Source organism: Notolepis coatsorum (assembly GCF_963971535.1).
Source record: "Notolepis coatsorum genome assembly, chromosome: 2".
Lineage (NCBI taxonomy): Eukaryota > Metazoa > Chordata > Actinopteri > Aulopiformes > Paralepididae > Notolepis > Notolepis coatsorum.
Genome location: NC_140166.1, coordinates 149,415,814 through 149,433,405, shown reverse-complemented (window position 1 = coordinate 149,433,405; position 17,592 = coordinate 149,415,814). Strand labels below are relative to the sequence as shown.

The 17,592-nt window shown below is 43.3% G+C and overlaps 1 protein-coding gene across 1 annotated transcript in view; it reads left to right on the top strand.

Moving 5' to 3' along the window:
• Positions 1 to 261: 261 nt before the first annotated feature.
• The window catches only part of kifap3a (kinesin-associated protein 3a), a 111,478-nt gene continuing 94,147 nt past the window's right edge, over positions 262 to 17,592 (top strand). Inside the window, exons 1-5 of the mRNA XM_084308345.1 lie at positions 262 to 383; positions 2,245 to 2,376; positions 2,767 to 2,912; positions 13,708 to 13,766; positions 14,115 to 14,256. Coding sequence (XP_084164471.1) covers positions 343 to 383; positions 2,245 to 2,376; positions 2,767 to 2,912; positions 13,708 to 13,766; positions 14,115 to 14,256 — 520 coding nt within the window. The 5' untranslated portion in view covers positions 262 to 342. The remainder of the gene's footprint in view (positions 384 to 2,244; positions 2,377 to 2,766; positions 2,913 to 13,707; positions 13,767 to 14,114; positions 14,257 to 17,592) is intronic.

Here is a 17,592-nt window from a genome sequence, read left to right as displayed (position 1 = left end):
TCCCCTTAACAATTGTGTCTATTGAGCTGTACTGTATTGTACCCATTCTGCACTCTGTTAATAACATTTTCAATCAATCAATCAAAACAGAACCAAGTGTTCTTCCAGTTGCTGTGTGTCCTCCACACACACAGGTGGCAGTATTGTCTCTTTTGGCTGCAGCCTCTTTTCCTGCCGCTGCTGCAGAGGTGCATGCCGGGAGCCCTCTCCTCCTCCTCCTCCTAGCAACAGCGACAGCAACACACCGGACTATAACGGTACTGGCTGCTGGGCGCCTGGTGGTACCATCTCTTTTCTTTCGCAAGAAAGACGGTCCAATGTGGGGTATCTATCATAACTGAAATGGAGAAAGTACAGGAGGAAGACGCGCGTTATCTGAAAAGGTAACGTCGTCCACTAAGAGCTATTAACGTTACGTTACGTAGCTAATAGTTAGCAGCCTTGCTAGTGATGATGATAACCCTTAGATATAGAAGGATGCTGTTTTGACAGGTCAGCTGTTGCAGGCCGTTTAATGTTAAATGAATGACTTGATCATTGCGGCTTCATTTGATCATTATTATAAACAACGTTAGCTCTCTTTTCACATCAGTTAACTTAGTACAAAAAGTACCGAGATTCGGCAGAAACAAGGGACTACTAAACACCGTAACACGTTTCACAATTATGCCACAACAATGTGGAACGCCCTACCCACAGCCGTAAACAAAATGTGAATCACTAGTACCCTCCTTCAAAACCACTCTCAAAGAGCACCTACGGGAGGCTGCAATTAGAAACTGGCCCGGTAAATGTCCAACCCCCCCCCCCTCCTAATGTACAGTTTCCTCCCCCTCGTATGTATATATTTTCTGTTAGGATCTAACAGTACTGTATATTGGCATATCTTGTATGTCACAAATGTAACTACTATATACCTGTATGTCATGATGTATGTCATAAATGTCATGATATATATCTGTATGTTGTGTATGTTCTGTGTATGTTGAAAATGGGGGACCCTGATGTAAACAAGACAAAAGTCTTTCTCTGGTCTGCATCCCCTTAACAATTGTGTGTATAGAGCCGTACTGTATTGTACCCATTCTGCAATCTGTTAATAAAGTTATCAATCAATCAATCAAAACTGTATTGTACCCATTCTGCAATCTGTTAATAAAGTTTTCAATCAATCAAAACCATAAATTTGTCATTGTGACAACTAATAACAAGAATAATTAATCAATTCAACGAATAGCCATTAGCTGTATTATACCGGTAACGTTGATAATAGCCAAATTATGTGTGTATGACTGTATGTATGTGTGTATTGTAAGGATTTGTAAGATACGGGACTTGACCGGGAGCCAGTGGAGGTGGATGAGAGTGGGGGTGATGTGCTGCCAGAGCTTGGTGCGGGTGAGAACCCTGGCACCTGAGTTCTGCACATACTGGAGCCTGTCCAGGGTGTTGCTGGGTACCCCAGGCAGGACTCTATATACGAGCTAATTCCCCATGAACATTAAATAAATACACAATACATGTCCGAACTAGAGTAGGACAAAGTATACACTTATTTGCTCCTACCCCCTTTCTATAACTTAAATAACAAACATAATGTTTATCATTATATACACATAGGGTAAGTGTACCATTTAATGTGATTAAAACCATTAATCGCGATAAGCAATATGATAAACAAAGAGGCGCAACTAATACTGGTATTTGTTCATTTTTAAGGCCCTTATTGTAAGCTACCTCCTTATACTACATCATTATTGGAATGGAATTGTGGAACCTATGGAACCCGTTCTAGTGACTGGCTGGTCCTTAAGGTCCCCTGAGTTTGCTCTGAACAGGGTAAATCTGCATTTTCTTATGATGCCCCTCTAGCTCATGGAATGAACTTCAATAGTCCTTAAAGCTTGAGATTCTACCCTCTGTTGCAGAGTTTAAAACCTTGATCTCCAACCTTTGACACTCAAGTTGTACATGTTTTAATTGATTTGTTATCCTTGCTCTTTGCCTCATCTGGTGGTCTTCAAGTTCAGGTTTTGTTTTATTTGTCACATATAAGGTACATGTACATTATAGTGAAATGATATGCTTTATTTATGCTTATTTCTGTATGTACACACTCAATGGAACTGTAAAGGGTGGACACCGCAGTTGCCTTTTGAGTTTAAATAAAGGTTTGAAATGAAATATCAGCATGTGGTTTCTCCTTAATTTCATGATATCACCTTTTTTTCTGACGACCTGCAGGAAGGTGAAAGGAGGTAGCCTGGATGTCCATCCCTCAGAGAAAGCCCTGGTGGTCCAGTATGAGGTGGAGGTCACCATACTGGGAGAACTGGGGGAACCCATGGTCGGAGACCGCAAAGAATGTCAAAAAATGTGAGCATGAAACGAATGCATATCGTACCTCCTCCCCTGTCCCATGTGTCCTTGAGCAAGACACTTAAATGATAACTTCACTCATTTGGACTTCAGACCCTGTCCGTGGTCCATCTACCGTGTACCTGACGCTTAGAGACCATCTTTTCACGTATTGGTCCAGTATTGAGCTAGCTACTGTACGTTAGCAGACAACAGGCAATTGTAAATCCTTTGCAAAAACAACAATAAATATAAATGTCGACTGCTGTTTTACCTAATAAGATAACGGTTTCACCCCCACCCCTAGTTTTACTGCACAGGGTACTTGACAGTAGAAGGGAGTGTATTTTCCATTTTTCTCAAAAAAATTCTCAACATTGATCTCCTCCATCTTCTTGCTTCCCTCAGCATCCGCCTGAAGAGCCTGAATGCCAACACCGACCTGGCCTCTCTGGCTCGTAAGGTGGTGGAGGAGTGCAGGCTCATCCATCCCTCCAAGCTGCACGAGGTGGAGCAGCTGCTCTTCTACCTGCAGAACCGCAAGAAGACAAACGGTGAGCCTGGCCACAGAGTTAGGCCTAACAAAATAAATGGTTTGGTTCCTGTTGGTTGTCAGTTAAGGCCATGGGTAGGTAGGGAATTTATTAAAATGTTTATAAAAAAAAATCCCACGCGACTATGGATATTGGATAGGGAATTATTTTATTTAATAACAATTTTCACGACAACATGGATGCATGTACTATGCCAGCATGTTTAATATCCATAATACTAAAGGTTAAAATACAAAGACACTGTACTACAAAAGTACAATGTACAAAGGTAGTAGTATTTAAAATGCCACCCCTAAATACTACTCACTAAATATCCTGACGTCAGAGAGCTGTGCAAATATTGTGAAATGCTTGCTTTTTATATATTATCATTATTGACATGGACTGCACTTTATTTTTTTTATATTTTTATTTTTTTACTCATACAATAAATTTGGGTCACACATAAATCGGCAGGGTCGGTCGGCAACCGGAACCAAACAATTTATTTTGCATGGCCCTACAGTCAGAAAACCAGCCTGTGAGGGTGCAGGAGGTACAGTCAGAACATCCAGTCTGTGAGGTACAGTCAGAACATCCAGTCTGTGAGGAGGTACAGTCAGAACATCCAGTCTGTGAGGAGGTACAGTCAGAACATCCAGTCTGTGAGGTACAGTCAGAACATCCAGTCTGTGAGGAGGTACAGTCAGAACATCCAGTCTGTGAGGAGGTACAGTCAGAACATCCAGTCTGTGAGGTACAGTCAGAACATCCAGTCTGTGAGGAGGTACAGTCAGAACATCCAGTCTGTGAGGAGGTACAGTCAGAACATCCAGTCTGTGAGGAGGTACAGTCAGAACATCCAGTCTGTGAGGAGGTACAGTCAGAACATCCAGTCTGTGGGATGTACAGTCAGAACATCCAGTCTGTGAGGAGGTACAGTCAGAACATCCAGTCTGTGAGGAGGTACAGTCAGAATATCCAGTCTGTGAGGGTGCAGGAGGTACAGTTATGGTTGGGCATCGTTTGGATTTGAACGCTTCCGGTTCCGATTCTCCATTTCGATTCCTGTTCTAAACGATTCTCGATTCCGATTCTTTGAGGTGGTGCAGGTCAAAACGGGTCACAGGAGTTTTTTTTTATTTTTTTTTTATCTTAAATTTGTCTCATACTATTCACATTGTCAGTTGACTTGATACAGTTTAATTTGGTTGCTGTACTGTAACTAGGGTATTAATTAACAAAGAAAAAAAAAAATATTATAATTTTTTTTTAAGAATCGAAATGAACCCATTACCCGCCAAAATCGCTGTTCAGCGTTATTGCCGCCATGCGTTGTCTGCCAATATCGCTGTACAGCGTGTTTCAAGTTCATATTTTCGTCATGGAATTCATATTTCACCCACGGAGCCTTGTCATATGCTGCGGGAGCCATCACAACTCTGCAACGCTTCAATACCGCCACCTGGTGGCCGATCGGCGAGTTGCCAAACCGGAAATGCCCGTTTCAGCTTGGTCTGTCCCCTAATTCCGTCCGGCCACTCGTTTATCGTCCCGGGACTCAATCCACACCGTGGACATGGATCGTTGCCATAACTCAATAAACAACATGATTTGGGCGTATATTAGTATTATACAAACCGGAACTGGATCGCCTCGATCCCCACCACATAACTGGGATCTGTTTGTTCCACTCTCATCACCCAACGGTACGAGGAGACGGACGTGAGTTTCAGCGTTTTTCTTTATCATTTTCAATACAAACTGCTCTGATAAATATATCACCCATATAGGGCTGGGCGATATAACGGGCTGGGCGATATAACGATAACGATAAATATCGCGATATATTTTAATAATCGATATCGAATATCGAAATTAAAAAAAAAACGAAAAATCGTTTTTTTTTCCTGCAACAGGGCAGTTTTAAAACCAGAGACAGTGGACAGACTTGTCTTTCTTGCCTGCAACTTAAAGTAATGGCTTTGCTTGTCCAAATGACAATACTGACCAAATTAAGATTTCTTTTTCTCTTGTCCATTTATTTTGTTTGCTTTCTAATTTAAAATACATTTTGAAACCGTCTGTACACAGTAGGCTATGTGTGCTAGCAGAACTAGACTCCAGTCACGAGTCACAGTGCACATGTGCGGTGGTTTGTCCACCAAAAAAGCGCCAAAAGATCGAAAATAAACTAGCAGAGCCAGAACTGTTCAACTCCTCTGGAGCCACAGCCAGCAGAGAAGCCGGTTTACTTTAGCTTTTAAACCAGCTGCAGCCTGAGAACTGGAGTGTGAGGGGATGTAACACTAAAGATGACAAAGAATTGCTGCAAAATAAACATACATCTGTTGTTAAAAAAAAAAAAATGTTTTTTTTTTTTTAATTTTTTTTATACTTATAACAATTCGATAATTATCGATATCGAGAAATAAAATAAAATTATCATATCGTTATCGCGATATGATTTTTTTCCATATCGCCCAGCCCTACACCCATACTACATAAATCATTTAACGTCGGTCATGGAATTATAAACGACCCCCCTGTTGTAGTTTTGGCTGGGTTCCGTATAGCAATAACTTGACAACACACACAAGCTCAGTTGGTAGCCACAGCAACAGGTTTAGTGAGAGTCAGGTCAGGAATGCACCACAGACATCATTAGTCGATCACAACACTCTTCAACACGCTGCTCTTAATCGAACCCGAGTACCATATATCACATCCCCCTTTCTTAAGGAAAAGTTATTACTCTCTTACTGCAGACCAGAATTAGCAAAATACTTCAATCACTTTTCCCAATAGCTTACCAACAGGAATAATGTAACAAATAATAAATTCATATTGTCAGTATCAGTTGCTTGGGGCCAGAGGTTCCAGAACATAGCCCACCGGTGGAGCTCAACCTTCAGCGTTGGCTCGTGTCATAATCGCTGTCGCTGTATCTCACAGGCGGCACGACAGCTCTCCCAGATCTGGTGCGGCATGTAGGGGAGTCGCCCGTGCTGGACTGGGAGGGCTGGTTCTGGGCAGGCGGCTCATCCCGCAGAGTCCATGGCTCGTCCCGCAGAGCTTCTGGCTCGTCGATAGACTCAGGATCAGCATACTCAGGATCAGCATTCTCAAGCAGACTTGGATGAACCGTCCTCAGGTGGCATCTGTTTCTCCTGAAGATCACGCCTGCCGGTGATTCCACACTGTAAGAGCGTGGCTCTACTCTCTTGCTCAACACGACAGCAGGCTTCCAGCCTTGCCTTGTTTTCATGTGTACTGTGGTTCCAGGAGTCAGTACAGATAGTGGTCTGGTTCCCACATTGTAGTACTTCTCCCTTTGTGCCTGCAGGTGTTGGAGCCTGTTATGTATGTTACTTGGGGTGGATGGCTGCAACACTGCGCTGGTGCACGGCAGCGGGCTCCTCAGGACACGTCCCATCAACATCTGCGCTGGGGAGACATCTAGGCCTGTCACTGGTGTATTTCTCAATGACAGCAAAGCCAGATGCGGGTCAGTGCCTGTTTTAGCTGCCTTCTTCAGTGTGCGTTTCACCATTTTGACCATACTCTCTGGAGTATGGGACTGTGGGTATCCAGGGCTAGAGTGTGTGATCTTGATGCCCCATTCTGCAGCAAACTTCTGCATCTCACAGCTCGCAAATGGAACATGATCACACACTAGCTCTTTGGGAATCCCATGTCTGGAGAAGACTGACTTCAGCCTTTGTATGACTGAGTGGGCAGTCTTGTCTGGTAGGTTTAGCACTTCTGGGTACTTGGTCAAGTAGTCAACAATCACTAGATAGGATTGTCCATGCAGCTCAAATATGTCAGTCCCCAGTTTCATCCATGGCAGTTCTGGTATCTCATGTGACTGGAGAGGTTCTCTTTGATTTTGTGGCTGCATCTGTTGACATGTGGCACACATTTCCACTTTTTTCTCTATGTCTTGTGCCATTCCTGGCCAGTATAGGACCTTCCTGGCATGGGCTTTCATTCGCTGGACACCTTGGTGTGCAAGATGCAATTTATCCATGATTACTGCTCTCATGCTCTGAGGAATGATGATCTTGTCTTCCGTTATTACTACACCATCTCTGATGCTCACTGTGTGACGCATCGGCCAGTATTGGTGTAATATGCCATCACAGCGTTGTCTCCTTTCTGGCCAGCCCTTTTGGTGTGCTTGTATCACTGCCTGCAACACTTTGTCTGCTGCAGTTGCTTGCTGGAGTTGCTTGAGCATGTTTTCACTCAACGCATCTGTGGCCTCCATCGCATACACCACTTTCTCATCAAACAGATTCTCAGTGAGACCTCCAACGTGCCCTTTCACCACTGCACGAGAGAGAGTATCGGCAACATGCATGTCTTTTCCTGGAGTGTATGTGATTTCAAGATCATAGCACTGCAGCTGAAGAAGCATCCGCTGTAGTCTAGCTGGTGCTTTGCTCAGATGTTTCTTAAAGATGACTTCCAGAGGTTTATGATCCGACTGCACACTCACTGTCTGCCCATATATGTACTGATGGAACCGCTTGGCTGCAAACACAATCGCCAACAGCTCCTTCTCTATTTGAGCATAGTTTTTCTCTGTGTCTGACAATGCTCGGGAGGCATAGCTCAGCGGGTAGCCTTCCTGTAGAAGACACGCCCCCAATCCATCTTTATACGCATCCGCTTGGATCGTCAAGGGTTTGTGTTTGTCATAAAACTTGAGACTTGGGGCTTGAATGAGAGCAGCCTTCAGGCTTTCCAGCGCTGCATCATGTTCATGGGCCCACTGCCATGCTGCCTCCTTTCTCAGCAGCTGTCTCAGAGGAGCCGTTATTGTGGCTTCCCCTGGAATGTATTGGGCCAAGTATCTTGTCATGCCTAACAATCTCTGGAGGCCTTTCTTGTCTTCCGGTGCCGGCATGTTGGCGATGGCTATCACCTTTGCATCATCAGGTTTAACACCCTCTGGTGTGATGATGTGGCCCATGTATTTCACTGTGTCGACTTTGAACTGGATTTTGTCTTTGTTGAACTTGACATTGGCAGCTTGTGCCCTCTTCATGACCTGCTGGAGAATTTCAGCGTGCTCTTGGTCTGAGGATGCAGCGATTATCATGTCATCAGCTATGATATGTACACCTTCTATGTCACCGAAGGTCTCACTGTTCTTCTGCTGAAACACTTCACTGGCTGACTTGATGCCAAATGGCAATCTCTTAAAGCGGTAGCGGCCCCATGGTGTGTTGAATGTACACAGCTCAGATGATGGCTCATCCAGTTTCACTTGCCAATATCCATCCTTCTCATCCAGAATGGTGAAGATAGATTTCCCTGCCAGTTTGCAGCAGACATCGTCTAGAGTGGGAATGGAGTAATGTTGCCTCTGTATGGCCTTGTTCAGATCACAGGGGTCCAAGCACACCCTGAGTTGAGTATTTTTTTTTTCTGTGATCACCAAACTGCTCACCCATGCTGTTGGGTCATTCACAGGGGTTATTACATCTGCTTCCACAAGGTGGCGCAGTGTGACCTTCAGCCTGTCCAGGACAGCAAGGGGAATCTTCCTGCACCCATGTACCACAGGTGTAACTGCCGGGTCAATGTGTATGTGATGTACACCCGGGAACTCACCCAGCCCGCAGAAGAGAGATGGGTACATCTCCAGCAACTCCTCTTTAGTGGCTGGAGGTCTCTTCAGCTTCTCTGTTGTGGCTGGAGGTGTCTTCTCAAGTGCATCAATTCGTTTCACAAGCCGCAGTACTTCACTTGCCTCTCTGCCCATGATCGGCACGGTTGACTGGTTGATCACATAGAAATCAAGCTTGGCTTTAGCCTTAGCAGTTTCACACATCAGTGTCACGGTCCCTTCCGGCTTCAGACGGTTCCCTCCATAAGCTACCAGCACTGTTCTTGTGGGCTGTAGCTGGATACGACCTGGAAATGTCTTTACAATGGACATAGGCAGCACGTTTCCATCCGCCCCCGTGTCAATCTTGAATTTGACCGGGACATTCCTCACATTGGCCACAGTGTACCATGCAGTGTCTTTACTTTTAGTGACTGCATCCACTTCCACACATGACACAGTACCTATAAACAGTGAGTCTACATCTACCTCAGTCTCAATGTCGTGGACACCACGTCTTATTACTGTTCTGTATGGTTGGGTGCCCGTCCTGTCAGCTGGTGTAGAACACATCCTTGCTAAATGGTTTTGCCTGTTACATTTGTGGCATACAGCACCATAAGCCGGACACTGGCGTGGTTCATGTGTTCTCCCACACTTGTTGCATTGTGCAATCCACTCTCTGTTTTTCTTTTCTGTCCTCCTGTCTTTGTAGAATCTTCCCCTCTCTGGTTGAGCTGGAGCTCTACTTATGGCTTGCACATATGATTCCCCCACAGCCTGTGTTGTTTGCATAGCTTGCAACTGGCTCCTCGCAGCTTCTGATGCTCTGCACACATCTACTGCTTTCTCAAGGGTTAAATTATTCTCCCTCAGTAGCCTTTCTTTCAGAGCAGCATTATTCAGGCTGAACACCAATTTATCTCTGATCATTTCGTTCTCACTTATTTTAAACTCACAGTTTCTGCTCTTCTGGCGCAGTTCCGTGACAAACTTGTCCACTGTCATCCCATCAGCCATAGAATGGGACCAGAACTGGTACCGTTCAAAAACAATATTCTTCTGTGGGCTGCAATATGTTTCAAAAGCCTTGAGGATTGCATCCACTTTCTTCTCGTCACCCTCAACAAATGTGAACGTGTTGAATACATCCAAAGCATCTTCACCAATTGTGTGTAACAGTATGGCCACTTTAATTTTTTCATCCTTTGCAATTGCTCCAGAGGCTGTCATATACAGTTGAAAACGCTGCTCCCACCTGCGCCAATTCTCTGCCAGGTTTCCCGTGAGTAGGACGGTGGTTTGAGCTGCTCCATCTCCTCTGTTATGTGCTCTGCTGCGCCGTCCAGACGCTGTTGCTAGCGTTAGCAACAACTAGCCCAACAAAAGTTCATCACTCACTCCGCAAATCCGCTGGGTTTTATAATCCGTGAGATCGACGTGCGTAGAGTGAAGATTCAGCCACTTCTGACACCATGTTGTAGTTTTGGCTGGGTTCCGTATAGCAATAACTTGACAACACACACAAGCTCAGTTGGTAGCCACAGCAACAGGTTTAGTGAGCGTCAGGTCAGGAATGCACCACAGACATCATTAGTCGATCACAACACTCTTCAACACGCTGCTCTTAATCGAACCCGAGTACCATATATCACACCCCCCCCCCCCCCCCCCCCCCTCCGTTCACCCACAGATGATCAGTCATAACGTTTAGGACCATGTACAGTTAAACATTTTAATATAGCATGGATCGGTATCAAACTGCATTTGATAATCTAATATATGCATTTATGCCTATATCTCACGTTCTATGAAATACTGCAGAAAACGATAAAAACATATTTATACTCTAGACGGTATTTTCGTATGAATGTGTGAATGAAAAAGTAAAACGTTCCTACATCCTGAATGATAGATAATTGATGTTGAATGGGCCATAGTAATGTCAATTTAGCAATACAATTAAAGAAGTTATAGCCCTGCAAAGAAGGTGAACATCTCCATAGACAAATAGCGCTGGCAGAGAATGGTTTAGGATGATCAAAGTGGTGGCAGAGAATGGGTTAAGAATCGAAATGCAAATATGTTACTTCCGGTTCCAGAACCGGAAGTTAGGAACCGGTTCTCGGTGCCCAACCCTAGGTACCGTCAGAACATCCAGTCTGTGAGGAGGTACAGTCAGAACATCCAGTCTGTGAGGAGGTACAGTCACAACATCCAGTCTGTGAGGTACAGTCAGAACATCCAGTCTGTGAGGAGGTACAGTCAGAACATCCAGTCTGTGAGGAGGTACAGTCAGAACATCCAGTCTGTGAGGTACAGTCAGAACATCCAGTCTGTGAGGAGGTACAGTCACAACATCCAGTCTGTGAGGTACAGTCAGAACATCCAGTCTGTGAGGAGGTACAGTCAGAACATCCAGTCTGTGAGGTACAGTCAGAACATCCAGTCTGTGAGGAGGTACAGTCAGAACATCCAGTCTGTGAGGAGGTTCAGTCAGAACATCCAGTCTGTGAGGTACAGTCAGAACATCCAGTCTGTGAGGAGGTACAGTCAGAACATCCAGTCTGTGAGGAGGTACAGTCACAACATCCAGTCTGTGAGGAGGTACAGTCAGAACATCCAGTCTGTGAGGAGGTACAGTCACAACATCCAGTCTGTGAGGAGGTACAGTCAGAACATCCAGTCTGTGAGGTACAGTCAGAACATCCAGTCTGTGAGGAGGTATAGTCAGAACATCCAGTCTGTGAGGTACAGTCAGAACATCCAGTCTGTGAGGAGGTACAGTCAGAACATCCAGTCTGTGAGGAGGTACAGTCACAACATCCAGTCTGTGAGGAGGTACAGTCAGAACATCCAGTCTGTGAGGTACAGTCACAACATCCAGTCTGTGAGGAGGTACAGTCAGAACATCCAGTCTGTGAGGAGGTACAGTCAGAACATCCAGTCTGTGAATGTGCAGGAGGTACAGTCAGAACATCCAGTCTGTGAGGTACAGTCAGAACATCCAGTCTGTGAGGGTTAGACCACTTATCGATTTATCGATAACTGCGTGAAATCGATAAGTGGCATTTTTACACATCAATAATGTGTAAAAATATTTTTTAGTTTTTTTAATTTCTTTTATACGTTATAATATACTATACTAAAATACTAGGGGCGGGATCCACAAAGAATGGATTGCACGGTGCTAATTGCACCCTTACTTACAATTCATTAATTGAAAATGGAGGACCCTGATGTAAACAAGACGAAAGTCTTTCTCTGGTCTGCATCCCCTTAACACATCCTTCGCCAAAACCGTCGTACAACGTGTTTCAAGGTCATGCTAATTCTGCCATTCCACGGCATACAACGTTATTGAGATCATATTTAATTTTTTTGCCATGGTATTCAGAATGCCCTCACGGAGCCTGGTCTGATGCAGTGGGAGCCTGCACAACTCTGCAACGCTTCAATACTGACGCCTGGTGGATGATCGGCGAGTTACAACCGGAAATGGATCTCTTGTGATCTCGGTGCACCGGGCAAATGCGTCCGGCACTCACATATTGTTGCATGACTCTAGACACACGTTGTGTATATGGATCGCTGCCATAACTCAATAATCGATATGATTTGGGCGTTTATTATTATTATACAAACTGGAAATGGATTGAGTAGATCACGTCAAATAAGTGGGATCTTTTTCCTCCAGTCTCATCGACGAACGGTAAGAGGACACTGACATCATTCTCAGCGTGAGTGTTTATTATTAATAATGCAAACTGCTCTGATCAATATATCACCCATACTACATAAAGCATTTACTGACGATCACGGAATTATAAACGACCCCCCCCCCCCCCCCCCCCCCCACCGTTCATCCGCGCATGATCAGTCATAACGTTTAGGATCATGTACAGTTGAAGTTTTTAATATAACGTGTATCGGCAACAAACGGCAGTTGATAATTATGCGTTTATGCCTATAACTCACGTTCTAGGAATTACTGCAGAAAACGATAAAAACATATTTATATTCTAGACGGTATTTTCGTATGAATCTATGAATGAAAAAGTATAACGTTCCTACATCCTGAACGATAGATAATCGATGTTGAATGGGCCATAGTAATGTCAATTTAGCAATACAATTTAAAAAGTTATAGCCCTGCAAAGAAGGTGAACATCTCCATAGGCTTAGAGTGGTGGCAGAGATGATACATTGATGGATATAAGCGTGGCAGTTAATGTGTTAACAATTGTGTGTATTGAGCCATACTGTATTGTACCCATTCTACAATCTGTTAATAAAATTGTCAATCAATCAATCACCGGCTTTGTGAAGAAACAAGGTCATGTGTTTACCTTTGACCTGGCAATAATATAGGTGTCAAGCGAGCAGCCGCGAGATTTGCGCATACGCTGCACAAAACACACTTTATCTCACGATCTAGGAAACCAGCCTGGATTTTAGTGAAACAGGGCAATGTTTAGCTTGGAATTGTGAACGAACGAAGGTATGTAGAAACAAACTATTTTTTACATGTTGGACTAGAAATAGTGTCTGTCAAATACTATTGTCTTCATAGCTATAATATAGAATATACAATAGCTCCGCAAAGATAGTGAAATATCGTGAAAATGGTCAAGAAAAGCTGGCGCTGGGTAGCGCAGTGGAGAATGCACTCGCCTACCACCGCAGAGACTCTGGGATCGAATCCAGCTGTCAGCGGTACCTCCGGCTTGGTCAGTCGTCCCTACTAACACAATTGGCAGTGTTAGCAGGTGGGAAGCTGGCGGGGGATGTGTCCTGGTCGTTGTAAACTGCGGTTCCTACTGGTCGGATCGGGGGGAAATAGCGTGAACCTCTGCACGGCACGCGTTACATTCCCCCAGTGAGAGTCCTCGCTGTCAGGTGAAAAGAAGCAGCTGGCTGACTCCACATGTATCGGAGGAGGCATGTGGTAGTTCTACACCCTCCCTAGGCCGACAGTGGGGCAATGTGCGCAACGACCAGGAATGGAATTGGCATAATGACTAAATTGGGATGGGAGCAAAAATACAGAAAAATTTAAAAATAATAAAAAGAAAAGAAAAGCTGCCACTAGCCAGTGCAGATGGGGAACGTCGATGGCAGTCAAAGAGTTAAAGTAAAATAGTATGAATATATAACTGATTATGGTAATTGTCACTTGTAATTTGCCTTTTATAGACAAGCCAGAGAAGCAGCCGAACTCTCCCAGAGAACTAACGCCATACGCTGGAATGGAGGTAGGGAGTGAATATAGAAAGAACATGAACTTGTGACATGTGGAGTTTTACATGCATATTGTACTGTGTGAATACTTTCATATACTGTACATGTCTGTATAGCCTAATGACATACTGTACTGTAATGGTAATTGACTCAAATCCTGCCCTCTTTTCTTTATCCTCCAATCACACCTGTTTTGTGTTTTTAAGTAAATCGTGGCATAGTAGTATAAATTTTCCACCTTTTACACGTACAGATATATTAATAAATGAGGCCCACTTCACATTCCTGGTTTGAGTTTGTTCACGGTTTCTGTTTTAAAAGACGATGTGTTTGATGTCTTCCTGAACCACGTGCGTCTGCAGCTGGACGAAGAGGCCAACATCAACAGCATAGAGGAGTACGTGGAGCTGCTCTACGAGGACGTCCCTGAGAAGATCAGAGGGGCCACGCTCATCCTCCACCTCGCTCGCAACTCCAACAACCTGGAGGAGCTCATACAGAACGGTACGTGTTAGAGTCCCACCGATTCTGCATTCCTGGGGCCGATACCGATTATTAGGCAGGTAAATATTCCGATATCGATATATCGGCTGATATTCTTTATATACTGTATATTTATTTATTTATTTATTTATTTTAATGTTGTCCCACACTTCTTCCACTCTCAGCCATCTGTAAAAAAAAAGTTTAAAAAAAAAGTATAAAATATAAAAAAAATTATATATAAAAAGGTGAGACAACTTAACTATTTGAGCTGGAACCAGACTAGTTTGCTTTGCATTCTATTCTATTCTACATAGGTTAATCTTCACTAATGATAATTTTTTCTTTATATTTAGGTAATAGGTAGGTACTGTATATATAAATTTAAAAAAATAGTCACTGGCAAAACGTCTGACGTCCTCTCTACTAACTTTAAACCACGTATTTTCTACTCTTATCAAGCTAGCTATGAGATTCATGTTATGCATTTGCTATTGTACTAGATAGCAGGGACGTGCACAGGACTTTAGAGGGTCAGGTGCTCAACGACTGAAAAGGGCGCTATACCTATGTCTCTTATAACCGAACGCGCAAAGCACGCGAGCCAGATTTTTAAGGGCCCTTTTCGGGCGGGGGGCCCCCTTTTTATGTTTTTTGGGGGGTTTTGGTGATCAAATATTGAATATTTAACTATAATAATCAGTGCAGGAGCTCACTTATCCTTGAAAGACACTTTTATCACTGACTTAAAAGGCCCATACATCTCCATAAATGTTCAGGGGGGAGGGAATAAGTGCTTACCCTACAGACCACAAAAAGTGCTGTATATTCTGTATTGTTTAATATAAATGCATTTTTTATTCCAATCCCGATTTGTATTTGAGATTCCCAAATCCCATCGGATTTGACTTCTTCGTGTCCCTCAATGAGTGTGATGCCAGCATTCAACTGTATGCGCCACAGCGGTTTCTATCATCATCATCATCATCATCACCACCCATGCTATGCATAAAATATATAGGTCCGCGGAGAGGCACGCTGAGGAGGCCATGCAAACTGCAATGGAATATGGGGCATATCTTTACCTAATATTTTGATTCTATCCTGACATTTTTCAGTTGGATTTTTATTTATTTTATTTTAAGGGCACTTTTTTACGAGGCTCAAAAGGGCAGGTGCTCAAGCACCCCTTGGGCTCTATGTGTGCACGTGCCTGCTAGATAGCCTTATAATGGATTAAGTGGGCTTACTAGGTGTTAACAGGATTCCGGAAAGCTAGCAATAATGTTACCAAGAGGGACCTACCGTTAATGATTTATACAACCTTCTAACAATTAGTAACGGTCTGTCTGTCTGTGTGTCTGTCTGTCCGTCTGTGTGTGTCTGTCTGTGCTTCGATCCATCAAGCTAAGATAGAGATAATGTTATAGTTATAATGAGATCTGATCTCCTAGATCTCCGCTCTCTATCACACATCATGAAGTCCTTGTAGCTGAGTATTGTGTTTGATCGCTTAGATTGTCTATTTAGCTTGTAACTGAGTCTGTGAACAAACACAGATGGCTCGACACTGTATTGGAATTCGGTCAACAAGCACACCTTGTTCTAACTAACTTCTAGAACTGGCCCACGAAGCTAGATATTTATTTAACTTCTCTGTTTCGGAAGGCATCAGTTGTACTCGTTCGTTTTTCATTAGACCATATGTTTTGCTTTTCTAGATTGTTTGCTGAAAAATTATAAGCAAGCAGGCCCTAATGCATTATTGTGTGGGAAGCAGAATTTTACTCATTTGTTGATTAAATCAACTCATGGATTGGACGACAAAGTCCTTGACTATTAGTCGACTAAGATTTTCTTTAGTTGAGGACAGTCCTACTTTCTATCCTTGATGTGATTTGATTAGGTGCTTGGAAGAAGCACCTCTCTAACCACGTTCTGTGGGGTTGCTGGCTGGCTGGAAGCTAGGGCTGTACCGAATAGTTCGAAGCTTCATTCATAATGTTGACATTCGAATTCTAAATCAACATTTGATTTTTTATTATTATTAATTTATTTATTTATTTATAAAAGAAAATAATTTATGTGTCTATTCATTCTGTTTAAACCAATGGGGTTTTTCTTCACAGTTGCAGATAAAGATTAGGCTACACTAATATTATATTATATGACTCGTCATAAACATTTAAATAAAACATTTATCATAAATGATGTAGCCTGCATCTGCATCCGCTCGGCGCGCCATCAAGACGTCACCATCATTTTTGTACCAACCGTGCCCTTATTGGATTATTTATGTTGATGAAACTTAATTAATGAGTTATATTCATTAAAGAAAGTTGATTTTGGGCGCCCCAGTGGCGAACCACATACCGCGCTGAGTCGCGGCACGGCTGACCCGGGTTCGATTCCCGGACCCGTCGTTATTTGCCGAATGTCTCCCCCCCACTTTGTCTCCCGTTCCTCCTCTTTCTCTCTCTACTGGACTGCCCAGTAGTAAAAAAGAAAAGAAAAAAAAGCGATAAACGCTAAAAAATATCTTAAAAAATGAAAAAATTATTTAATACAAAAAAAAGACCCATTTAATCAGATTAATCACTTTATTCAAATTGAGGATTTTTGTTTGAGGATATAACTATTTTCTTTTATGATTATGTCGTAAAATATGACGACAGACATTCGAAGCTTCATTCGAAAACTTCAATAGAAGCTTTGAATGTAAAAAAATTACATTCGGTACAGCCCTACTGGCAGCCATAGTTAGTTAGCTAGTTAGTTCTGGTAGTTCTGGTAAACAAGAATACCCTGAAGACTCTGGCAGGAGCACTCATTCAAGGGTACTACGACTATGCTTGCACCTCATGGTACCAAAGCACCTCAAAGGCACTAAAAACCAAATTACAAACATCTCAAAACAAACTAGTCAGACTACTGCTTGACCTGACTCCTACAACCCACCTCACCCCTGCCCACTTTGACAACCTAGGATGGCTTAGAGTAGACGACAGAGTACAGCAACTTGCAATGGGCCTGGTCTACAAGATACACTACACAACCAAGGTACCCATGTACATGTCAAAATACTTCCCAAAGATCAGTGAATACCACGATCACAACACCAGAGGGAGCTCCACAAATCATGTTAAACCCAGATTCGGCTCAAACAAGGGACTAAACACGTTTCGCAATTATGCCACATCAATGTGGAACGCCCTACCCAAAGCTGTAAAGGAATGTGAATCACTACCCACTTTCAAAAACACTCTCAAAGAACACCTACGGGAGACTGCATTTCGAAACTGGCCCCTACAAATGTCCTAACCCAGTTGTACAGTAAACCAAGTGTGGCTTTGTCAG